The 26,793-nt window shown below is 46.6% G+C and overlaps 1 protein-coding gene across 3 annotated transcripts in view; it reads left to right on the top strand.

Moving 5' to 3' along the window:
• The first annotated feature begins 19,842 nt into the window (after positions 1-19,842).
• The window catches only part of GRM7 (glutamate metabotropic receptor 7), a 392,717-nt gene continuing 385,766 nt past the window's right edge, over positions 19,843-26,793 (top strand). The window contains exon 1 of one of the 3 annotated variants that reach the window (XM_083491455.1): positions 19,843-24,682. In XM_083491455.1, coding sequence (XP_083347581.1) covers positions 24,173-24,682 — 510 coding nt within the window. In that variant the 5' untranslated portion in view covers positions 19,843-24,172. The remainder of the gene's footprint in view (positions 24,683-26,793) is intronic. The other 2 variants (XM_083491453.1, XM_083491454.1) reach the window with 2 other exon arrangements.

Here is a 26,793-nt window from a genome sequence, read left to right as displayed (position 1 = left end):
ACAAGTTGAAGCCTAAGGTTGTGCCTTAATTGGATTTGAACTCACGTCTCTTTATAGAAGTTCTATATATATTCAAGAGCAGTCCTCAAAATCTATTATTCCAAGCAGATCCTCTGGCACACCAAAATCACTGGGCTTATGCTGCATTCAGTGGCTTGGGAGTTGCTGCCTTTGCCGTATATTTATCCCACACAAAAAATTGCCCTGCATTACAATAGTTTTCAAACTCCTGCATAAGAAAACCTTCTCTTTTTTTCCTTTTTAAAGAGCAGAATTGGACTCACTTGACGCCTCTTGACATGTTCTTCTAAAAGGATCCAAAGGATCAAATGAAAAGATTAAAAATGAACAAACAGAAAATGAGTCTCTCATATGACGGATACCTCATTACCATCCCTTCATCCTCTTCTATCCCTGACAATAAAGCATTGTCGTTCATAGATTTTGAAGCTGGTGGACGATCTGCTATTCAAAACAGTTTTTGAGCTCTGCTCGAACAAAGGGCTTCGTGATTCATGAACTGGCTCTCCTCATACCCCAATATCACATTCACCAATGTCGAACACGGAAATCTATATTACATGGCCAGGGAGAGAAAGAGAGCAGGCTGGCATTTTGATGGTGGCAGTAGGTGGATGGCATGAAGACTATGCACAAATCCACTTTAGGCACCCTAACTCTCTCTGGTTTGGGATCATTATCTCCCAGCCTCGGTTTTCTGCCTTTCGGTGATCATGAGCTACTACTCAAGAAGATAAGAAGAGTCCAGCTGGATCATCCCAACTGGTACTACAGCTTGTTTCCAAGACTGGCCAGCCAAATCTTTTCAAGGATCCCACAAGCAAAACAGGAAAGTGATATCCTCTCTCTGTCATTTGCCTACCAGCAACTGCCTTTGAAACTGCCCCTTGAAATCTCATGGCTTTCAATAGACCTACCTTCCATAAATTTGTATAAACCTCTTCTTTGGGCTGCAGTCCTGTGCACACTTACCTAGGCATAAGCTTCACTGAATACAATGGGACCGACTTCTGAGTAAACGTCAATCGGATTGCAGTGTAGCACAAATCTAAGGCCATCCTCTCATCTTGTGGAAGTGAGTGTGGCTTTTGTGATTTTAAAGTGTGAATGACAGCACCTTGGCACATTTATTTAAATTAGTCAATTTCAACACCACTTAGCTACAATAATCTCTCAGTGGTGTATATGGGGTTTTAGGTTTCTCTGTTCCACATTCTGTAATGTTTGCTTTAATTTTATATTGGTTTTCATCTGTATTCTTATTGCTGAAAAGTGCTTTGGGGCCTTTGGTGAAAAGCAGCCTCAAAATCTTATTAATGACGAAAAATAAGATTAAATGAATATAAACAGTAAGGTTGGTGGCAAGTAGCACTAAGGAGAAGACCAGACTATGAAGGAAACAGATATATCTGTTGCTGTACAACTGTGTGTCCACTGCTGTAAAATCACCTTCTCCTCTTCCTCCCTGCAGCATTAACCACAGAGGAAAACGGCTGCCTGCAGGATCTGGCCACATGGTGAGATAAGCTTTACAATATAAAACAAAAACAAGTCACAATAATATCAAAATAAATAACACATGAACATGTATTCAATGCAAAACAATGCAAAGCGCAGCAGGCAATTCCCCGGTCTGACGAGTAGAATGTAAATACCCATAATTAACATAGTTATTTCACTGATTAAAAAACTCCCACACACCATAGTTCTAAACTCACATTTTAATAAACAATCATCAATGAAATGGTGGTTGCATGCTAAAGATGATAGCTGGTTACACGGTAAATATAACTGAGGGATAGCTGGCAAAAATTAATAATCTGTTTTTATTTAAATCTTTATCATGAACCATGCAGCTACTATGAAATGTGAGGAAGATGAGGGCATGGGCAACATCATCTCATCACAAAGCTAGAGCCTACAGAGGACTGACTTTCTAGGAGATTTCTATTCCACTTCTGCTGAAATGCATGACATTAAGTGAAGGATGTAAGGGCATGGCAGCGGGCATTCGTTTCTAGCAGGGTGGCCCAGGAGAACTTCCCACCAGTTGCTGTGCCCCATGTGATCAGAACTAGCACTGGAAAACTTGGAAAGTGCCAATGAATGTAGTAAGTGTCTGACTGTTTCAACCTTCTGTGAGCAAACATGGAGAGCAAACAGTCAGCATGGAGAAATTATTGGGATGCTTTTGTGACAGGCAGAGATGAAGATTCACATTCAGCTGAGCAGCACCGAATGGGTTGAAATGACAAATGAGGGATGATAAACGAGCCTCAGTAGCTTGCTGTTTGACTGGAACAGGGCAAGGTACAGGTATGTTTCAGCATCAGTGGGCCTCAGGAGGGCAGCAGTCAGTGGAGCACACGAGAAATTTCCAGTGACATCTCTGGCCTCATCCTCCCTCCATTTCCATCTGACCTGGACAGCTCTGTTTATGCCACCATCCCAGGAAACCTTGCTTCCTTTGCTTAACTTGACACCATGTCCCAATTGTGTCAACCTGATGATGAGCAATATTATTCCTCCATACAAACAGAAAAAGAAGAGGTCAGGGACACTGAACCAAAATCTTTATCATCAAATATTTTTTCTTCTCCAGGGGTGGTTGTGTGTGGCTGTGTTTAACAATATATGTATTTTAAACAATAACTACATGGTTCCGAAACTGTTTCATTTTCATCGTGCTGGATTGCAATCCTGGGCACACTCGCCTAGGAGGAAGCCCCATTGACCTGAGTGTGGCCTCCTCATGAGCCATAGGACTATTAATCACTATGGAACCCTGGACAGTGTAAGCCCTCTGTGGAATGCCTCAAGTACAGCCATTTTAGGCCCTTGGGTGGTGCCCTAGAAAACAGAAAGGTTTGGTCTCAGGGTGGGAGTCAGTTCTGAAATTTTAAGGAGAAAGAGAGAAAGAGAGAGACTGAGAAATGATGGCATTTCAAGCACTATGATACTACTTCAAACAACCATGGCTTCCCCGTAATAATTATGGGAGATGTAGTTTGTGAAGGGTGCAGAGAGTTGTTAGAAGGCCCCTATTCCCCTCACAGAGCCATAGTTTCCAGAGTTCCCCATGAAGAGGGGATCACTTTTTGAACCACTCTGCCAACTGTACCTCTAGCAGTGGATTAGGGATCTCCTCACAACTCACTCTTAACAAACTATTTCTCCCAGAATTCTCTCTGTCTAAAGTGGTATCATAGTGCTTTAAATGCGTGGCGGGAAGGCTGTCAAGAGACAGGAGGGAGGCAGTTTTCCTCCCTCATACAGCAGCCATTTTTCAGTGCCAGCCTGAGATCTACACCTGCCACTCAAGACTGTGGAGCCAGAGGCTGGTCCAGCAGCCCTCAGGATTTAATGGTCTTATTGCTTATGTTAAAGTATATTATTTTTCCCCACATACTTTAAAATTTAAGGCAGCCCTACTGGGTTTAGGGGCTTTCCTGCTCACTCTGCAGAGTGGGGCCTACATGGATTGCAGCCTTCACATCCCTGCTTTGAGCAGGGGCGTAGCCAGGATTTAGGTTAGGGAGGCAAGCTTTATGTTAGGGAGACCCAGAACCGAGTTATCTGTAGCACAACTGGGCAGTTAGTTAAGTATTTTTATTTATTTACTTGATGTAGGGGGGCAGTTGCCCCCACCTGCACCTTCCTGGCGACACTCATGGGACTGGAAGACTCTGAAATGCTCACTCCTCCACTCTTACTTTGCTGTTTAGAGACTTGGCTTAGAATTGTATACACCTGAGTAGTTCCTTTCTGCTCCCATACCCTCCAACCGCCCCCATTTTACCAGGACAGCCTGGATTCACAGAAGCATTCTGGCTTCCATTTGGATCTGGCAATATCCTGCTTTCCCCCTCCAGAACTGCTGCCAAGCTCAGGGAGGATGATGATGATGATGATGATAATAATAATAATAATAATAATAATAATAATAATAATAATTTATTTCTACCCTGCCCATCTGACTGGGTTTCCCCAGCAACTCTGGGTGGCTTCCAACAGAAGATTAAAAATACATTAAAATGAGCCTCTCCATGGCCTCTGCTGCTGGCCTCCTCCCTTTTGCAGCTCCAAGTGGCTGCTGGAGAGCAAGCAGAAGAGGAGAGGAGAGGCTCACCACTGCCACCACCAAAGCCCAGCCCTCAATAATTAGCCGGAACTAGCAATTCAGGCCCACCCACTGCAGGAGCCAACAGAATCGCTGGCATTGCAAGCATGATCTCACTGCAGGGGTTGTCCTCGCCTCCCTTGCATGCCAGAGCCCAGTGGCAGAGAGACCCAGTGCTCTCTCTCCCACTACCACTGTCACTCCTTCTCTCTACCACTGCCTCCTCCAGGTCAGGCCTGACCCAGGAGAGGCACTGCGGCCTGGCGGCACTGGGCCAGCAGTAATATTGCATGCAAGAGCCCAATAAGGAGAGGCGCGGTGTTGCCAGTGTTGTCGTTCTGTCTATCCGCTGCTGCTATCCCCATGTTGGACTTGACCTGGGAGTTGAGCTGTAGCCTGGTGGTGCTTGGCCAGCGTCAGTCTCATGCACCAGAGCCCTGTGGAAGAGAGGCATGGTGCTGCTGCCCCAGGGTCAGGCAACTGCTTTACCAGGGCCAGTACAGTGGTACCTCAGGTTAAGTACTTAATTCGTTCCAAAGGTCTGTTCTTAACCTGAAGCACTACTTTAGCTAATAGGGCCTCCTGCTGCCATCGTGCCGCCAGAGCATGATTTCTGTTCTCATCCTGAAGCAAAGTTCTTAACCCGAGGTACTATTTCTGGGTTAGCGGAGTCTGTAACCTGAAGCGTATGTAACCTGAAGCGTATGTAACCCCAGGTACCACTGTATGGCTGTAGGTATCTCTGTATGTATTCTGTTCCCTTGAGTAAAATTGCAGCTTGGCAGTGCTGGGGCAGTGGCAATCTTGCACGCAGGAGCCCAGTGGAGGAGAGGCACAGTGCTCTCACTACCCCCACCACGCCTTCTCTCTGCCGCCCCCTGGTCAGACCTGTAATCATTCCTGTAAGCAGCAGAAATGCCTCTGTTGAGACTGCCCTACCAGGGCAGCCACTCCTGGACTAATCATAGTGTTGAGTCTTGAATGGGGGTGAGGTGTGTGTCCCACCAAGGATATAAAAAACCATGGGAAAGGAACTACATCTATCACTATCTAACTACATCTACATCTACATCTAACTACATCTATCACAATCTATCACAACATCCACCACAGCTCTGAATAGATTAATGAAAGCTAACCCAGTCTTTCCAAATTACCTCCATGTGAAAGGGAAGGGAGGGGACGTGAAAAAGGAAGAAGGCAACAGCAACAGGAAAGCATCACAGTGTGGCCAGCCCATCACAAAACAAGTTGAGATTTAGATCCAATGCGGATGACAGGTCTATCAATAGCTGTTAGTCATGATAGCTAAATGGAACTTCAAAATGGGTACCTCCAATATGCCAGAGACTAAGAATGGTAGAAGGTTCTAGCTTCATGCTTTGCCTCGGTGAGTTTCCAATTAGCCAGGGAAATGCTGGAGCAGATCTGTCCTTAGTTTGATCTAGCTGGGAATTCTTTCTTTAGTCTTATTGGCTGGGGTGCAACCAAAACATACTGCATATGTAGTAAAGCCCTATTTTAAACAAAAACAAAAAACAAAGCTCATGCTCCCTGAGCTCTGGCCTTGCTAGCTAGGGGTGATGGGAGTTGTAGTTCAACAACATCTGGGGACCCACAGGTCGAGAAAGGCTGTCCTAGAGCATTATGCTCCTTGTTAAAGGTACCTGATGCCTACTCTTTGTCTTCACCACAATTCGATTTTCAGAGCTGTCTAAGCATATTTGAACACAAATTTTCCACTAAATATGTGTTTCAAATTAATGGGAGATGTGCTGAAATCCCTTAGGGTGCTTTGAAAAACTCAATCAAGAGTTAATCAGCTAGAACCACTTATAATTTGATCAGCCACATCTGCTAGCCTACTTCTACCATGAAATCTTAATGTTCCAGGATAAAATTTGGCTGAATCTAGAAAGATCAAGATGTCTGATCTGAGGTGCTGTCCTTGCTGAAGTCCAATACACTGAATACAACTAATCTAACACACCACTTTGACTTCTGCCTTGCAGCTAAAACAAGGGAGTTTGCCAGCAGGTATATAACTGTGCAGAATATACTCCATCCCAACTGTATTTTTTCCATGTACCTCAATCATGAAAAAGAAGCATACTTAGCCACTTTGAATTTCTTAGAATCATAGAATTGTGGAGTTGGAAGGGATTCCTGAGGGTTATCTAGTCCAACCCTCTGCAATGCAGGAATCTCAACTAAAGCATCAATGACAGATGGCCATCCAACCTCTGCTCAAAAACCTCCAAGGAAGGAGAGTCCACAACCTTCTGAGGGAGTACATTCCACTATTGAACAGCTCTTGCTATCAGAAAGTTCTTCCTAATGTTTAGTCATTATCTCCTTTCTTTTAAGTTGAATCCATTGGTTCTTCTCTCTGGAGAAGATGAAAACAAGCTTGTTCCACCATGTGACAGCCCTTCTGGTACTAGCATATGGCTATCATATATCCTCTCAGTCTCAGGCTTGATTTCCTGAAGAATGATTGATGGAGCTGAGTATGTTTAGTCTGGAAAAGAGGTGACAGAGAGGAAACGTCCCAAGCCCCACTGCCTGGATGTCTGTAAAAGGGAAGCTAGATGCAGTTTTCACACATCCTGAATCATGTGTCATGAGTTTGCAGTCATGTGGAAGCTGCACGTGCAAAGCCTTTTCCTTTGCAGATCTCTGCATTGGTGCTTGGATATCCAGGGGGAAGAGGGCAGAGTGTTTGTGATTGGGCACAAGTTTGCTCCACATCTAGATTCCCAAAGGCTATAAGTGTACTCAAGTCGCCTTCCCTAAATTGTGAAAGATCTGAGAATTCTAGTAACACTGAAGGGAAACAAAAAAGGGAAAGATAGTGCGCTAGTTTACATAACATTCATTTTGATTCCTCTTCTGACAGTGCCATCCACACACAGGGCAAATGAACTGATTGTTGGTGACTTCACCTGACTTCCCTACCTGCCCCATCCCACAGGCTGGAATAAATTATCTATGCACTCTTGATCAAGTGTAGGTTCTACTGAAATTTCTGGTGGGTGGCTCAAGTGACTTAGGAAGTACTCTGCACATTGCCAAAGTCACGAGAGAATAAATGACCATTCTATATAACATATTTTGTTTTAATTACTTTGTAAGGCACTCTAGTATCCTAAGAGATGGAGAGCAGTTGAAAAAGGAAATGAATTGTGCACAGATAAAGGACCTGAGCCCTGACATTGGAAACCAATTGTGTGGCTGAGCATCATTGGGTTAAATAATATATTGAACTGATTCAAGTTACACTAGAAAGTAGTTTGCTTGTCTTGTTTCTCCCGTTTCTCTCCTGTCTGCTGCTCTGGGTAGCACAGCTTTGGAACTCCAGAAGCTCTGTAATCGACAGTTTTAAACCGGCCATCTGTATTGGTACAGGATACTAACAACAAAATTACTTACCCAACACCCATCCCAATTAGAATGGTGAAGAAAATTTGGAATTGCCAGATTTTTTTCTTTTTCTTTTTACAGCGATTGTAAATTGAGTTCTGTCCTGGTGCTTAAAACCAAACCGCACGCCTAGCAGCTGCTCAGAGCAACAATGTTGTTCAAATCTAAGTGGATGCCTTCTGCAACCGGCACTACAGTACGTAGTTGATACTTCTAGTAGTTCTAGTAAAACACAAGAAAAATCCCAGAAGCCAAAGTTAGACCTCTTCTCTCCAAGGTGCTGAACAGCGGGTTGAGCATCCCTGTCCCAGAAAGTTCACAATCTATTAGAAGAATGTGCTTTCCTTCTTCGAAATCAACACAAGGTACACCGTGCCCGAATCTCAGGTTTCAGGGGTCCCGAATCGGTTCAGCAGATGATAACAGGTGGGTCTTCTTTTGAAGCAGCCGAGAATAAGCCGATGGACAGCAGCGGAAAAACTATTTGAAAAGGCAAGAGAAAAAACCCGAAGAGAAGACACTCTAAGGCAGGCTGGAGATGTCGCCTGCCTCCGCCGTGCAGAGAACAGCCCCGGTTTGCGAGAAGCTCGCCATCCCTTCTTCCCGCAGCCGTCTCCGCCTCGCCGGCGGTTCTCTCCGCTCCTCCCGCTTCTCTGCGTAATGACGCGCAGGGAGAGCAGGCAGGCAGGCAAGCCTGGGAGCAGGAGGAGGAGAAGGAGGTGGGCAGAGCGCGAGCGGGAGGCGGAGAGGAGCCGACCGAGCATTTAAAGAGGCAGCCCAGCCTCCCCTTCGCCCAGTAGCTAGCCGAGGAAGGCAGGCAGGCAGGCAGGCGAGTGCGTCCGGGAAGAAGCGCCTACGGCAAGAGTCCGGAGCTGGACCTCTCTGACCCACCGGACCATCCCCTGCCCGCCCCTCGGTAAATCCTCTCTCGCTTGAGGCAGGAGGCGCCCGGATCCCCGGCTGGCTGGCGGCTGCTGGAACAGCGGCGTTCCCTCCTTCCTGCTCGTGGTAGCCTGGGTGCCCACCATGCTCCAGCCGGGGAGGCTGTGGCAGCTGCTGACTTTGATGAAGTTGCCCTGGTGCCTGCTGGAGTTCCTGTTGTCGGCGGTGGCGCAAGGCCAGGAGATGTACGCCCCGCACTCCATCCGCCTGGAGGGCGACATCACCCTGGGCGGCCTCTTCCCCGTCCACGCCAAGGGCCCCACCGGCGTGCCGTGCGGGGATATCAAGAAGGAGAACGGCATCCACCGCCTGGAGGCCATGCTCTACGCCCTGGACCAGATCAACAGCGACCCCGAGCTCTTGCCCAACGTCACCCTGGGCGCCAGGATCTTGGACACCTGCTCCAGGGATACGTATGCGCTGGAGCAGTCGCTCACCTTCGTGCAGGCGCTCATCCAGAAGGACACCTCCGACGTGAGGTGCACCAACGGGGAGCCGCCGGTCTTCGTCAAGCCGGAGAAAGTGGTGGGCGTCATCGGGGCGTCGGGCAGCTCCGTCTCCATCATGGTGGCCAACATCTTGAGGCTCTTCCAGGTAGGGCGCTCCGCGGAGGCTCCAGCATCAGGTTGTTGGCGCCAGAAATGGCCAGAGAGCCCTGGCACGCGGGCTGGCAGGGAGTGGTGCTGAAGGAGAGCGCCAGCCGCGGGCATGGCAGAGAGCAGCCCCAGCAATGGAAACCAACCAACCAACTTGGCACTGTGCTGTAGGATCACTAGACTCGAGGGCTTCCTTAGGACCAGGATGCCCAGCGTTAGATAATCCACCCCATCCCACTTCCCTCCTGCAGGCAGTTCACACGCTCCCATCCCCCGGGGGAGTTTGCTGCTCTGCTCTTTGCCTTCCCCAGCGCTCCCATCTCTCTTTTCCCAGCCGCCTCTTCCCTCCTTGGAAATCAGAGGCGCCCTCCCTTCCAGCACGTATCCTCGGGATTTTTCTCCTGACACTCTCTGGATTTATGATCCCATTTTCAAGAATCAATCAGTGAATCAAGACGACGGAGGGGGGAGACGCAAGGCGATGATTTCAATGGGTTTGCATTAGAGTGAAATATGGCTTGGCGAAAGGCAACCGGTTCCCCGCCAAGCTCTCGGTTCAGTGATAGAAAGAGGCGAGCTGTTGGGTGAGGAGGGGGCAGCTTCCACGGATCCGCGAGGAAGCAAGACGCCACTTTTCGGCTTTGGGGCTGGAGGGAATAACCTTGCTGGTTAATACGAGAAAGAAGCTTATTTCTTTTTCATTTATTTGCGTTCTAGTTTAAAGCCCCGTCTTTATAAATTGGAGCGGGGAGGGGGAGCCGAACTTCGCTCGATTATTTTTCTGCTGGTGTACCAGTTTGGGTCCAATATTTGTTTGACAAAGTAGGCAGTATTCAAACCAGAAACGGGGGTGAGTGAAGATGCGTTTTGCAACAGAGATGCACAGCTGCATCCCCCATCCTCAGCCTTCTGAACGCCTTGAAATAGGAATAACGAAGAACAGTCAGTTTCTCTGTCAGTCTCGTTAATTTCAGCAGCAGAATCATCCTAAGCAATGCTAGGATAGCAAAGGGTGAAAGATGGGCGGAGGAAGCGAGATTAAAGGATGTCACCATCGTGTGTCTGCCCCCGCGCGCGCACGTGTGTCGCTGCGACGCTTTGCTTCCGCGTGTATCTCTCTCTCTCCCTCTCCTCTGCCATGGCTTTCCCCCTTTCCCAAATTGAATTTCCCCTGCGGGCGCTAAAGCCCAGTCCCAGCGGTTCACCGGCCTGCAGCTGCGTCGAAGCATTCCCAAAACCAAGCCTCCTTCTTTGATACGAAGTTGTGCTTCAGTATTTGGAGTTAAAGCCGCCCTCTTCCAGAAAACAAACCAACCCATAACAACAACAACAGCGAGCCCCCTCCCGTTTACAAAGTGCCTGCGGTCTCCCTGGGTGAGACGACTGGATGTCTGGTGATTGGTGAACAATCCAGACTCTCTGGTACTCAATGGCCTTTGTATCCACCGGAGTGGGAAAGAGCTGGCATTTAATTAACCCAAAAGCCAAGGCTTCGTCTTTGAGGTTTGGGCAGGGAGGATGCCTTTCTCCAAATAGGAGGACTTCAGCAGATCAGGAAAGAAAAGCGTTTGAATGTAATCAAAGTGGAAGGAAAAGGAGGAATGGGGGAACGGGGCGAGAAAGAGTGGGGACACTTCTCCGGCGTCCGCCCTCGCAACACCCTGTAATTTCGCGTCTAATTGCCACACGGCAACTGTTCCGTGGAAGGCGGAGCGCAGAGAGGGAGCAGGTTGCTTTCGCTGCTGAAAGCGACTGGGGAGGGCAGGCTGGGCTGAGCTGCCCCGAGCGGAGCGGTGCGTCAACTTGTAGCTGGCAGCGTGAAGTTAGGCTCCGCCACTTGTCCTCGTTTGGCGCCGTTGGTTCAGCATGGATTCCCCATCCCTCGTTCCCCCAGCGGGGCTGCCTTTCCTGAGGCGGCGATCGCCCTGCTCCGTCTGTTCTGCTCTCGCCTAGCCTGGGGGCGATGTGAAGAGGGAGAAATCTGGTGGTGATCCGGTCTTGCCTCTGGGCTCCGTGGCTCTGCACCAGGTGCTGCTGCCACTGCCCAAGGATGTCCGATTCCTGGATCTTCCTTTTCTCTTCCGTTTTCCCCAAGCCAGGAGGTGGAGGATGGGAGGGCTCAGCCGGCTTTCCCGTTGCTTCTGGCACCTTAGCTTTGCAGGCATCTCTCCAGGAAGAGTTTGCTTGTTCAGAGCGGAGCTTTACATCTCCCCAGTGAACCTGCCAACTTGGGCTTCCCAACTGCTGCTTCCCAATGATCACACATGGAAAGAGTGGCAAAGCCATCAACAGCCACACCAGGGCTCTCACTCTTCCACAAATTCTCCTTTCCTTTCTCCAGAATTTCAAGTTCCTCACAGACAAATTCCCCCCCTTCTATGGTAACAAAGCAATCTTAATTAAACCAGAGATATTGTATCCTGGGCACACTCCTCTCTAGCCCTTTTTGAAGACCAGCAAGATTCCATAGATAGCTGCTTCCCTGAGCAGTTGGACTGCTCTGCTGAACTGCAGTTCTATTAGGAATTTTTCCCTAATGCCTTTGACCATATCAGCCACCCTGCATTTTAAAGACAAAGTGAATTAATTGCTTTCAATCCTCTTCTCTCTCTCTCTCTCTCCCCATCAACAACTCTTCGTTGCCTCCCATGCCAAATGCACAGCACACTGTAGTGCACAATCCGTACACCTGGTCCATATCATCAAACTGCCAGCATTAAAGAGAGCCCCCATGTTCTGAAACATCTAGCTGAAGGATATAGCAGAGTTCCTGCTTGAGATGTGCCTCTCAAAACTTTATGATGGATTTGTGTCGGAAATTGTTTGGTCCCTCTATTAGAAAGACCACTTCTTAGCATTCTGGTTTCCAGCTACCTAGAGTGGCTGTCTAATCACAACTATAGTTTGAATTGCAGTAGGCTGGTCCCAGAATGACAGATTTTTTTTTTCATTTCATCTGCTTTTTTATGCTATTTAGAGGTACCTTCAATATTTATTACAATGTTTAGATTCCACCCTTAGCCTAAAGATCTCAGGGCACATAACAATAAAATGTCATAAGATCACTATATGCATTACAATAAAATCACAAAACACACACACAAAAAGCCATGTCATACTTTTTCAGCTATACAACAATGTAGCCATTGATGGAAGGGCAACACACACCACAATTGCCTCATTACATAGATCATGTTCAGAATACCACAACACAAACGTGTTGTGGTTATTTGTGTGTTGGTGAAAGGGCAGCAGCACAGCCCCATCCGACTGTGTAGGGTGCTCCACATTGCACACCTCAACAACAGGCCATTCACAAAACAAGGGAACCACTCAGCCACAGCATCTCCCTCTTAACAGGATTCAGTTTCCTGGCCTTCATCCAGCCCATTGCGGTGGCCAAATATTTATCTAGAACTTCTACAGCCTCATCTAACTCTGGTGAGATACTGGATCTATTCAATTCCAAATCATCTGAAGACTTCACCCAGCAGTTTCATATAGATGTTGAATAGCACTGTGAACAGAACAGAAGCTTGAGGGACTCCATGGATCAACTGTCTTGGGGCCTCTGGTGGACACCCGTCACTAACCTGGGTCCTGTACCACCTGGGAAAGGAACATCTGGCCACCACAGAGTATACTTCCCTGAGGCCTCTCAGGGTAGCATAGTTTATAGCTTCTAGGTTTGGAGGTGTTAAAGTGAGACAAGACCACAATAAGTTTATGAAACAAAATCTGAAGTTATATGGTGTTTTAAGAAAAAATATTACAAGGAAAATTTCACAGAAAACCAGCATAACCCAAATGAAGCAAAAGACAAACAAATGGTTAAACACAATCCTCTATCCCTAACTCTAGTGCATTCCCTAAAGTGAGAATCATAAACTTATTTGTTGTCCTGTACAATCCCAGCACATATTTCTTACCACCATTCTCTCCCAGGCATACAAAAGCTTTGATGCCTCAGGAGCTCCACCTTAAATCACACACCTTCAGGCTAGATTCAGGCTAGTGGATAAAGACTTTCCCTATCCACCCCCTCGAAATCACAGGCTCCACCTACCAGGTTATGGGCAACAGGAAGTATTGGAGCCTTTTAGTTTCCCCTCTCTCAGACAAGAGACATGTCATAATTCATATACACAATGGAGTTCTATTGCCTTTTTATTTGAGCCTCTAGATACAGCAAGTTAACCCTATATAATCCCCAACTGAACAGACAATAAAAATATGCATTCCCATATATTACACAATAATACATATAAAATCAGAGTCCTTAGAAACCATCTATTTAAGTACAATCTAATTCCTTCACAGGGCCAAACAGAAATCCCCTAGTGCTACATATGGAACTGGCTATGTAGGTAGGAGTAGGACCACTGTACCTCCAATTCCCAACCCACAGAGCTATACCGGTGAGATGCATTAATTATGGTTACAAAAACCACTGAGAAATCCAGGAATGTCAACAGGGTCACATTTTTATTGCTTTTCTCCCATAGAAGATAATTGGTCAGGGTGGCCATGACTATTTTGATCTTAAACGAGTGCCTGAAGCCAGACAGAAACTGGTCCAGAACACTTGACCTCATCCAAAAATGCCTGAATCATTGAAATAATGCTTTAGGCTTTTCCATAAGCTAAGAACTTAGGTTGCCATTTAGTATCTCAGGTTCTTCTCCCTCATAATGTAGTGAGGGGTTGTTATGTGCATATCCGGTGATCCCGTGTGTACAGAATGCTAACTTTATTTTTACTGTATGAATGCATTCTGTTAATTCTTTACAGAAAATTGTGTGGCCACAAACCCCCCAAAAGCTATCCTAATTTACCCCGCTTCCAGTTGTGACTATCCCTTCCAAAACTGACCATTGTTCAATTGTGGTAGAAGAGTCCCACACAAATCTGGTACAAATCTGTTGAATTGTTTGTTACATACAAAACCACTACCTTAGTCATTTCTCTTTTTAAACAAAAAAAGCATAAAAATCCATACTGGTTTTCCTCTTCAGAATAAGCTACCATTCAACAAGAAATCAATTATTTACTTTTATATTTGATTCACACAGAGTCATGGGCATAGCCAGGATTTTTGTTAGGGGGGCAGGCTTTTGTTGGGGGGATAGAACCTCAGCTTTGTATTGATTCTTATTGATTTAGGGGGACTGTTGCCCCCCTTGGCTACATCCATGCACAGAATTACATAATAGCCTCCATTAATAGGCATAAACTTGGTTTTCTTTATCATCAAGCAAATCATCCCCAAAGCCCCTCCCTACACAAATAACTGTCACTCAAAAGTCATTGCAAGTACAATCCCACTCAACAATGAGGTTTATATTTCTGATAGACTAATACTGCATAAGGATACACCTGCATGAGAAACATATGTGGAGCTAGTAATATATTGATTCTCTTAAAATAGTCACTTAAACCAGAAAAAAAGAAAAGCCCATTTCCTCTATTGACTTGTATAACAATTTCTCATTTTGGATGCTGTCAGGGGTAGAAATAGAAATAGCAGAACACTAAGGACTCAGCTACACAGCTGCAAATAAAACGTTTTAAATGTGTTGTAAAGTGCAGTATACAAATGTGACACTAGATGGTGAAAGTGAGCTATGCAAAATTCAATGTGTTTTTCAAAACGTTTTTTAAAAAAGCATTTTCACGGCCTTTTTTATATGTGTGTGGATTCCACCTAAGAGAGCATGTGATTTATTTTGAAAATATGCAAAATATGTTAAAGTGGCTATGTTGGAGGGTATATATCTTCTGTATTGTGGATCTCAAAGCTATACCATGGAGCTTGGCAGATGTTGTAAGACCATTAGAAAAGTTTGTTATGATGTACATAACAGAAGAAATAATATTTTGAATTTCACCTTTTGATTTATCTCTAGTTAAAGTCACATATTTGTAGAGAAATGTGTCTGGGGTCAATAAGACAGACATTTCACTAAAATGCGTATTTTCTTCTTAATGAACAAAACAAAAGCATTTCATTTACTCTCCTGCCTAAAAGTTTCCCAGTCAGAATGCTGTAAAAATGAGCAAGACCTATGTCAGCAAAACACTTTAAGAATATTTGCAAAATATGTGTATTTACAGAGTTTTCTATTGATGCTAGGGTATATGTTGTGTTCTGTATAGTGGACTAGACTGTGGGCAGTGATTGCATTGCATCTCATGAAGATAGTGTCTAAATACAAGAGGTCATTGAGACAAGATGGTTACATTTTTCAGTTTCTAAATGTCATGACACATTCAGCTAGCTTGCAGAATTTGATTTAGGATGCTGAATCAGGCTACACAAGTGACACTTACTCCAGCACTCAACAGCTGAAGATAGAGACATGAAAGAATTAAGATTTAACCATTCACTGACTATCACCAGTGATTTAGAAGGGACACAGAAACCAACCACAAATCTGAACCAGTAAGATGGAATGGCTATTATTTGTGTAGTGGGTATTATCAGATAGATAGATAGATAGATAGATAGATAGATAGATAGATAGATAGATATACTGCTGTACTAAGTATCAGGGCTTAGATGTGGATATAGACAGGGCTTTTAAAAAATCGTATTATTATTTCATTATTTCTTCTTCTTGATTTCTATGCAGAAACATAACTACAGTAGTGTGTCTTCTAGCCACATGTTTGCTGGTAACAATGAAACAAAATTAGGATAATACAGATTAAAATACATGTGCAGATGAGCAATGGTATCACTAGTTTTGAAATTTTAGCTTACATCTCACTAGTAGGGTTAACTGACCACTCACCCAGGGGTGTGTGGGGGAGCCATGGGGTCATGCTGGTTAGAGCTGCCCTCCAACTCCCAGTGCATTGTGCTGGTCACATCTTCCACAAACTGCTTATTTGACAGCTGTGTAAAGGGGCAGCACATGCACACAGATGTATGTACACAAGGCTTTTCTACCACAAAGAAGAAGAAGAAGAGGAGGAGGGGGGGAAGGGTTTGGATTTGATATCCTGCTTTATCACTACTCTAAGGAGTCTCAAAGCAGCTAACAATCTCCTTTCCCTTCCTCCCCCACAACAAACACTCTGTGAGGTGAGTGAGGCTGAGAGACTTCAGAGAAGTGTGACTAGCCGAAGGTCACCCAGCAGCTGCAGGTGGAGGAGTGAGGAAGCGAACCTGGTTCGCCAGATTACGAGTCCACCGCTCTTAACCAATACGCCACGCTGGCTCTCCTTACAAGAGAGGGAATCCTGTGCCAGCTAGAATTGCCCCTCATGTGGAGCAGCCCCACACAGCTGTACTACACATAGCTAGCCAATGTGAATGCTGGTAGGCATTTCAGTTCCAATTCTAGTTCTTAGCAGATTCTAATAGATGGTTGAAATCATAGCCAATGGCTTCAGTCTGGGACACAGCTTTTTGATGTGGGCAGAACCTGCCTCCTTACCTGATATTCCACTACAGTGTATAATGGAAACTAGTTCCTGTGAGAATGAGCAGGTATAATGTATCTCTGGCTATACCACTGCATCTCTGGAAGTGCATCTCGGTGTATCTCTGGAATCTCAGCAAGTCAGGGCTTGGTCTCTTGCATTAATACAAACCCGCCTCGATAACTCAATGTCAGTTTCACAGCATCCCTGGGATCTATGGTACATTTCACCTGCTTTTTCTCTTTGTGCATTGGGTTCCAGTCTTGCCTATCACTTTTGAACTCTATGTTGTTCAGCTAGATGTGCTATTCAGTTAAGTGTGTGTGTTGGGCATTGGAGAATCAGGATTTGTAGGAACTGGTGAAATATGTGTATATGACCTTACAAAGAACCTCTCAAAACATGAGAGGGTGTACAACCTGGGACAGTTATGTAAAGTTGAAATATGTCTGGGAGGTACCTAAATAAGGACGGAGCAATAGGAACATAAACACACCTGGCTGGTTTTGTTGCATCAGTGACAATTGTACTTCTTCATCAGTTTAAGAGATTTATATTCTGTGTGTCTGGTGCTAAAATTTGTAAGACAGCTAACAAACAATTCTGAATAATATTGTTAGCGTCTCAGCTGGGGTAGACATCCACAAGATTTTCCTCTGTAGAACAAAACAACAGACTCCCATGACTTATGATACAGTAGATATCAACACTGGAGTTTTCACAAGCCCTTTGAGTTTCACTGTCTTTCTAAAGCCTGCCTCTCATCCACATTTGAGCATAGCTGTCAACCGTCCCTTGTTTGGCGGGAAACTCCCTTATCCCAGCGCCGTTTCCCACTGCTGTCCCTTATTGATGATGTCCCTTAAATTTCCCGGATTTCAAAGGAAGCAGCTCCTCTCCCTCCCTCCCTGCCGGCCAGGGAGGAGGGAGGCTCCAACTGTGTTGCTTGGCTGCGTTGCTCACCCAATAAGGAGTCCAAGAATGTCTGGGGGCTGGAGCTTGCGTGCCTTGTGCCAATCAAATCGGCCACATTGCCTGGGGACTCGCCTTTGCTCAGTGCTTCCCAGCGGAGAGGTGACAGTGGTTTTCCTTGCTGCATCTCCTTTGTCGGGTTGCTGCGCTGTGGGAACCACCACTTGAGGCTTCGTTTGGCTGCTGGCTGGGCTTTCTGCCTTTGGCTTGGTGGGGCTCAGAAGCTAAACATACCTGTGCTCGGAATCAGATGGATATGTCATCGATGGCCCACTCACCTTTGCTGGGGAAAAGGTCTTTCTGGAGCGGGGGCACATGGTGGGGGAAAAGGAAAGGAGCCGGTTGAGTACAATGGCGGGCGGTGATCTCATGGGGGGGGGGGCTTTTGGATTTGTTTTGGAGGCTCCTTCGATTGACTGTTATGGGGAAAAGGAAAGGAGCTGGTTGACTAAAATCCCTTATTTTGGCTGCTGGTCCCTTATTTTCGAGGCTGCTGGTCCCTTATTTTCAAATCTGTAAGTTGACAGCTATGCATTTGAGACTAGTTCACATGCATGTATACATATCACTTGATGTCCACAGAATCAGGTGATGATGACTTGCTTCTGTAGATGAGCCATTACAGACCAGACACTGCAAGTGAAACTTCCATATTTCATGCACAGTGTTTTTCAATAGAGTCAGTCACACATTCTGCTGCAAGTCATCAAGTGCTGAGTCACCAAGTGATGTACATGCTTGCATGAACTAGCCCTAGGCAGGAAAGCAGGTTTCATGATGATTTGAAAGAGTAGAAAATGAGGCTTCCATGATCAGCTAAGCCTATTGAAAGGTTAGCAAGACAAGACCTGGGAGTGGAGTGGTAACAGCAGCTTCTTCCCTGTGCAATGCGATACCAAAAAAAGAAGCTTTTGTAAGCACAGTCATAGAAGTGTGAGAGGGCCCCACTGCTGCCCAGCAATCAAACTACTGTCTCCATGCAACACACAGTATACCCCCCCTTGCCAGGTTTTTTGTGTCACTTCCATGTCTCTATGTTCTAGTCCACTGTTGCAGACAATATGCCTCTGGATATCCACTGCTGGGAATCACAACAAGATGTTGGAGTAGGTGAGCCTTTGACCCAATTCAACAAGTCTCCTATTATGTTCTTATGTTCAAAAGTTCCTGTAGGAATGGATTTTTGTGCTAGGAGTGGATATATTATTTAGTTATTATACATTCCTTACTCATGTGATTGAGATCAGTAGAGTAAATGGGCGTAGCCAAGAGGGGGCGGAGGGCAGCTGCCCCCCTAGATTAAGTAAAGCAATAGAAATACTTAACTAACTGACCAGTCATGTCAGTTCTGCCCCACTAACAAAAGCCTTGCCCCTCTCTAAATCCTGGCTACACCCATGGCAAAGTACCATCCTTTGCAGTTTTAAACTTGGAAGCTAAGGCAATGTTGATTTAATCTTCTAGAAACAATAATCCAGGATGCTTTAAGACAGACTAGATTTTCTCTGGTATCATCTTTTCTCCTTCTTAAAAATAACAATCACACACACACACACACACACACACACTTTTGTAAAGAAGTAAAAGTAGTATTTACAGGTACAGTAGCAAAATAAAGGCAGGTTTATAACTACAATCTAAGTTCCAAAAGTACAAAAACTAAGTTCAAAATGGTGTCTGAGCTTCAGAGCTCAGACATGTCCATGTGGTCAGCTTGGAGGCATGATGATGGAGAGATGCCCAGGCAGGAAGGATGTAGCGTTGCAGCTTCTTGCCAAAGCAGACCAAGAAAGTGATCTCATAGAGTTCCTTTAGCAAATGTTACTCAAAGTGGCAGATAAAAGACAAAACAGTGACCAGCAACACTAAAAACTGGATACTCTCCGCCACTGTATTTGGTCCCATGACCCCTTGGAACAGTGACTAATACAAGGCCAGAATTATTGTATTTTTATTTGTTTGTTTGTTAGTTTGTTTGAATTTTATAATTACAAAATTTTGCTTAAATCATACATCAGCCAAATCATGTCATATAGCAAACATTGCCATGCTAAGTATGTTCATAGCTATCATTTCATCCATTTTCTTCAAATTCCAGTACAGTGGTACCTCGGGTTACATACGCTTCAGGTTACAAACTCCACTAACCCAGAAAAAGTGCTTCAGGTTAAGAACTTTGCTTCAGGATAAGAACAGAAATCATGCTCCAGCGGCGTGGTGGCAGCAGGAGGCCCCATTAGCTAAAGTGGTACTTCAGGTTAAGAACAGTTTCAGGTTAAGAACGGACCTCTGGAATGAATTAAGTACTGGAGTGTTCAGATTCTTTCTTACAAGTAATTTTGTTCACGGCCATGGAATCCCACACTTTCCTTAACCACTGGCCTTTGGGAAGTTACAGCTTATCCAGGTTTTGGTTATGACTATCCAAGCTGCTATCAATAGTGCTTTCTTTACTTTACACCCAATGTTGCGCCCAATACTTTTCTCCTATACATCAATTGAAAGAGGAGTTGGAGTTACCTCCTCTGAGCTACCTTTTTATGGGGGGGGGGGGGTGCAGCAGAGGCAAATCATTGTCTATGACCTTTAGTCAATACAAAAGATGATTTCTTTGCAATCCACGTTAATTTCATTCAAGAGAACTTCCATACTTGGGTTTATTTCATATGTGCAATCAGCCATGTACTTTGTGGGTCTCAACACAACAATGCAAAGCTACTTGTAGCAGGTGATTTGTAAATGCTGTTCTTTACACCACTAGGGCAGATTTATCTGTGAGAATTTGACACACACACAGCAAATGGAATGCTATTTTGGTATAGTTGAACTTGTGCAAACCGTATTAGAAGTTGCTTGAGGAAACAGCTCAGCACTGCAGTTATCAAAGGATGTTCTGTTCTGTGTTCCCCTGCTTTCTAAGTGAAGGGGGAGAGCAGGGCCTTATTATCTGCTCTGGGGGGAATGGCTGATCCCCTCTCTAGATGAATATGTGCTTTTCCAAAGATGCTCTCTGATCTGAGTTACTTTTACAATGCAGCTGTTGAAATGGTAACATTATTTTACATTTTTTGTTACCATTACTATTGGTTGTGAGCTGGTTTGGAACTCCTTTTGATATAAAGTTCAGGATATAACTCCCAAGGAGAGGTGGGGGGTGAGGCAGAGAGCACTCCATCTTCTCATTTACATTAAAACTTCTGGTAGGGGACTCTACTGGGCCATTAAAAGAGATTAGAATCCCTATTTTACTCATAAATTCACATCAAAAAGGTGGGGGCGAAGGAACCCATTGTTTAAACTGCCTTATTTGTAAATAGGACAGGAGTAATTAAAGAGCATTATGAGGCCATTAATCTGCCTCTTGGCTTTATATACCCAAAGATGGAGAATGGACAAAACAGCAAGGTTAAATTCAAAATAGAATAGCTCCATCTCACATCACACACACACACACACACACACACACACACACACACACACACTGAACAAGCCCCTCAAAGGACACACACTACAAAGTAATATTAAAACTCATCAAATAATATTGACAGGCTCCTCCATTTTATCTGTTTGTTTGAACAGAGCCCTTCTCTTCACAGACATCATTTATCCCTCTTTTAAGCATTTGTTACTGAAAAGAAAGCAGGCTAATAGAGCTATGTTATTGCAAACAACTCCTGTGTATCCATTAGGGTTTCTTTATAGAGCTTGCCCTACATCTGCTGGTTCTATCAAATTATCCCTATTCTTTGTGCCTGGCACTATGCTGGAAATGCCTGTAAAAGCTGCCATGATGCCTCTGGGCATCTTTCAGACACCTCAGAACCAGGTCAAGCCTTCTAGCTAAACATTGAGCATCTCTGGGTTGATCTTGTGATGTCAGAATGCACTTGTTTGGTGGTGCACAAGGATATTGCCTCCCGCCTTCCTTCCTTCCTTCCTTCCTTCCTTCCTTCCTTCCTTCCTTCCTTCCTTCCTTGAGCAAATGATATCAAGGCCTGACAAAATCCAGTTAGAACAGCTGATATTTAGCCAGGAGATAGAGAATATAACCGGAATGTTTTAATGTGGGTAAGAGGTCTTCAGGGTTGATGCTCAAAGCATGTGAGCTGTTCTATAGGCTGCTGTTCAGGTGCAGAAAGGCAAACATGTCTGATGAGTCTTCTCAACAGATCCATGTTACACAGAGTGCTATTTTTGAGCACTCCTCAGCCCTAGCTGTAGTTGGTTCAACTGCAATGTCATTATCTCATTCCACATGGCTGTAGTTGTCGTTCAGCTAGCTCCGAGAAAACATTGTGCTTTGAAAGTGGGAGGGAGCGGAGGAGAGAAAATGAGGATTCACAGCAGCATTGGACTAGAAATGACATATTGAAATTGACAGAGAAAATCAAATATAATAGACTTGGGTAGGTACTCCTTCACCTTGGTCCTTCTCCTCCCCTTTCTCTTGAATGCTGTGCAGAGGGCAGTTAAATTTGTTCCACATGCCACAGTGTCAGCAAAGGAATGTAGAATAGTTGCACAGATGGCACAAAGTTCGCTGAGGCTGTCCTGTTCTGACCTACTTCATTTGTTTATTTTTTCATTCAACTCTGAGCATCTTGTATCAGGTCTGGAATACCCAGAGCCAGGTGTCTTATGCCTATAAGCTGTGCTTCCCTTGGCTTTTGGCAGATAAAATAGACTCCAAATTTGTCTCTTTAGTGAAGCAGGGGGTCATGGTTTGTTTAAAGGCAAAAGAGAGCCTCAGAAAAGAACTGTGGTTTCCAAGAATGAAGATCAACTCTTTCAGTTCTGTAAGATTCTGGGTTTAAATAGGATGCTCTTCCCAAGCTCTTCTGTAGGACTGGAGGGGTAGAGCATCTGTTTGACTGAATGGGCACCTGTTTCTGCAATTGCATGCATGAGGCAGGCCTCAGTCACACTGATGCAGTGGTAGAGTGTATGAGAACCAGTAGACTGAAGCTGAATCCTACTTAGACAGAAACACTGTGGGTGAGTGGGTCGCAGATTTGAGAACTGGGAAATTTGCTTGTTCTAGACTGAGTTGCACTCCCTCTGGAAGAGCAGGGGTGCTCTTTGAACCATCATTTGTCCATTGAGCTCCAGCTGGCCTTGGTCACAAAGAACACCTATCACTAACTACGATTGCTGCGCCAACTACACATCTTTCTGAACAGTGACAATTGGGCCACTGCAACACATTGTCGAGTTTAGAGTCTTGCTTTTTTGCACTACATGGGGATTTCCTTGAAGCTAGGGTCCAGGGGCTACAGTGGGTGCGAAATGCCTCATCCAGAGCTGTGAGTGGTGCTCCTTATAGGGGAAATATCCTCAGGGATCTGCATTGGCAGCCCAGACACCACCAAACCAGCCCTAAACAACTCTGGACCAGGTTACCTGAAATCCGTTTTTCCTCTGCACTGCACTGGAAACAAGCTGCCCAGCTCTAGCCCGGACAACCTATCTTTTCCTTCTCTCTGAAGTGAAAAATAAAATACCTGAGCTCCTCTCAAAGGATGCTGTTCTTAAGGTTGGGATTCATGAAACATCTGCACATTGTTGTAATTCCTGCGATTTTTATTTTTATTTTTTTTACAATCCTTGCATTTACCTACCACGTATCCTAACTTGGTGAAACACTACTCCTGTCACTATTTACGTTCTAGTCTTGTATTTGAAGAGTTTTAATCAAATAGGATAGAAATATTTCAGTTATCAAAAAGGAATTGGTCAGAACTCACCCTACAATCTAGGGTTCAGAAGACCGCTAGGTCATGCAACAGTTAAATTTATGAAACTATTTAAAATATACAAGATACGTTCAGATAGTTGCCTCTTCACATTAATATACGCACCCCTTTGTACATGTAGCACACCGCACACCTAAATTTCAAGCAAGGAACTGGTTACATCGAAGAACCGGGATCTCCACCCCAGAGAGCTTACGATTTGAAAGAATTTGTGCTTTGGAATCAGTCTCCAGCGACTTGCGAGCGTTTTTCTACAAGCCACTGTACAGAGGAGCCTCCTCGTCCCAGAACATTTGGAATCCTCCAGCGCAGGACGCATCCGCAAGAGGATGGAGAACGAACCGAGGGAGAGCTGCGAAAAGGCTCTCGGCATAGGCAACAGAAAGGACCCGAAGGAGAGAGACTCAAGGCAGGCAGGAGGCGTCGACTATCTCCGCCGAGCTGAGGATGCTCCTTGTCTGCGAGAGGCTCGCCATCCCTTCTTCCCCGCGGCCTCTCCGCCTCGCCTCGCCGACGATTCCCTCCGCCCGCATCTCTGCGTAATGACGCGCAGGGAGAGCAGGCAGGCAGGCAAAGCTGGGGAGTAGGAGGAGAAGGAGGTGGGCAGAGCGCGAGCGGGAGGCGGAGAGGAGCCGACCGAGCATTTAAAGCGGCAGCCCAGTCACTCTTTCGCCCAGTAGCTAGCCGAGGAAGGCAGGCAGGCAGGCGAGCGCGGTCGGGAAGCAGCGCGCCGACGGCAGCAGCCCGGAGCTGGACCTCCCCACCCTGCCAGACCCGCCCCGGCCCGCCCCTCGGGGGAATCCTCGCTTGTTCGCGGCAGGAGGCGCCGGGACCCCCGGCCGGCTGGCTGGCTGGCTGGCAGCTGCTGGAACAGCGGCGTACCCTCCTTCCTGCTCGTGGTAGCCTGGGTGCCCACCATGCTCCAGCCGGGGAGGCTGTGGCAGCTGCTGACTTTGATGAAGTTGCCCTGGTGCCTGCTGGAGTTCCTGTTGTCGGCGGTGGCGCAAGGCCAGGAGATGTACGCCCCGCACTCCATCCGCCTGGAGGGCGACATCACCCTGGGCGGCCTCTTCCCCGTCCACGCCAAGGGCCCCACCGGCGTGCCGTGCGGGGACATCAAGAAGGAGAACGGCATCCACCGCCTGGAGGCCATGCTCTACGCCCTGGACCAGATCAACAGCGACCCCGAACTCTTGCCCAACGTCACCCTGGGCGCCAGGATCTTGGACACCTGCTCCAGGGATACCTACGCGCTGGAGCAGTCGCTCACCTTCGTGCAGGCGCTCATCCAGAAGGACACCTCCGACGTGAGGTGCACCAACGGGGAGCCGCCGGTCTTCGTCAAGCCGGAGAAAGTGGTGGGCGTCATCGGGGCGTCGGGCAGCTCCGTCTCCATCATGGTGGCCAACATCTTGAGGCTCTTCCAGGTAGGGCGCTCCGCGGAGGCTCCAGCATCAGGTTGTTGGCGCCAGAAATGGCCAGAGAGCCCTGGCACGCGGGCTGGCAGGGAGTGGTGCTGAAGGAGAGCGCCAGCCGCGGGCATGGCAGAGAGCAGCCCCAGCAATGGAAACCAACCAACCAACTTGGCACTGTGCTGTAGGATCACTAGACTCGAGGGCTTCCTTAGGACCAGGATGCCCAGCGTTAGATAATCCACCCCATCCCACTTCCCTCCTGCAGGCAATTCACACGCTCCCATCCCCCGGGGGAGTTTGCTGCTCTGCTCTTTGCCTTCCCCAGCGCTCCCATCTCTCTTTTCCCAGCCGCCTCTTCCCTCCTTGGAAATCAGAGGCGCCCTCCCTTCCAGCACGTATCCTCGGGATTTTTCTCCTGACACTCTCTGGATTTATGATCCCATTTTCAAGAATCAATCAGTGAATCAAGACGACGGAGGGGGGAGACGCAAGGCGATGATTTCAATGGGTTTGCATTAGAGTGAAATATGGCTTGGCGAAAGGCAACCGGTTCCCCGCCAAGCTCTCGGTTCAGTGATATAAAGAGGCGAGCTGTTGGGTGAGGAGGGGGCAGCTTCCACGGATCCGCGAGGAAGCAAGACGCCACTTTTCGGCTTTGGGGCTGGAGGAATAACCCTGCTGGTTAATAGGAGGCAAAACAGGGGCACCGCGTGGTGGTGGCACTGAAATCCGTATTCAGCTCGGTCGTCTTCTTCATTGATTTCTGTTCTGGTATAAATTCCCATCCTTTCCAAGAGTATGTGTATCTGTTTCTGTGACACTCTCTCTCTTTCTCTCTCCTTTTGCTGGGTGTGCTAGGACAATTTCAATATAGGCATAATCTTTGCCTACCCGAGAGGGTAGAATACAAAGTCGGAGCCGATGAATAGATAAGATCGATTTGGAAAGGGATCTTGTATGGAACCCAACTCCTTCAATCTAACCGTTCCCATCAGCCTGGACAACAGGTCAGTTTATCTGGCTGGCTAGTCCATTTCGGCATCTGAATCAGCGTGTGCATGAGTGCTCCTGCTGCAGGGAGATATCCCCCTTCTTTCCCCAACTGCGAATGCCCGGAGCCTTTCATTCCTCCCTCGAGTTGTGAGAGATGGCGGTGAAAACCGGATTAAAAAATTGGTGCTGGCGATGGTTTGCGGTGTGTGCGCGCGCCTGTGTTGCTGCAGTGCTTTGCCCCCATGTGCGCTGGTTTTTATTTTTCATGCATTTCTCTTGACTCGCTCCTATAAACTGAAGCTCCCCTTGCCCCTTCGGATATCAAACTGCGGTTTCGACGGGTCCGTGCCCAGCAATTGCGCTGACAGCACGCGCGTCCCCTTTCTAGCCCAAGTTGCGCTTCCGAGTTAAAGCCCATCCCACTAAAAAACAAAACAAACCACCCAAACCACCCCCCGTTTCCAAGCTGCCTACAATCTCCCTGGGAAAGGCGGGAGACAGAGCACAATCCTGACTCTAGCAGTCAATGTCCTTCTCAAGAGAGAGAGAGAGAGAATAAATTAACCGACAGCAAAGGCATTTTTGCAATTCGGATAGGGGATACTTCTACCTTGGAAAGTGTGCGCGCGTTTGTGTGTGTTTGCAATAGCTGATTTGTAAATTGAAACTCCAGATGATTCCATCTTGGATATAAGAAGCACTTGTATGTTATAGGGAGCGGAAGAAAAAAAGCTCCCCGGGACACAGAGTCGGGGCACTTCTCCGCCGTCCGCCCTCGCAACACCCGGTAATTCTGCGTCTAATTGGCAAATGGCAACTGTTCCGTGGAAGGCGGAGCGCAGAGAGGGAGCAGGCGGCTTTTGCTGCTGAGAGCAAGGGGGAAGGACAGACTGGGCTGGGTTGCCCGGAGCGGAGCGACGCCTCAACTTGTGGCTCGCAGCGTGAAGTTAGGCTCCGCCACTTGTCCTCGTTTGGCGCCTTTGGTCCAGCGCGGATTCCCCATCCCTCGTTCCCCCAGCTGGGCTGCCTTTCCTGGCTGCGTTTCCTGAGGCGGGGATCGCCCTGCTCCGACTGCTCTGCTTTCGCCTAGCCTGGGGGCGGTGTGAGGAGGGAGAAATCTGGTGGTGATC

Source organism: Podarcis liolepis (assembly GCF_965112155.1).
Source record: "Podarcis liolepis genome assembly, chromosome: 2".
In the NCBI taxonomy this organism is placed as follows: Eukaryota; Metazoa; Chordata; class Lepidosauria; order Squamata; family Lacertidae; genus Podarcis; species Podarcis liolepis.
The sequence above is the reverse complement of the archived record's forward strand: the minus strand, read 5'-3'. Positions and strand labels throughout refer to the sequence as shown.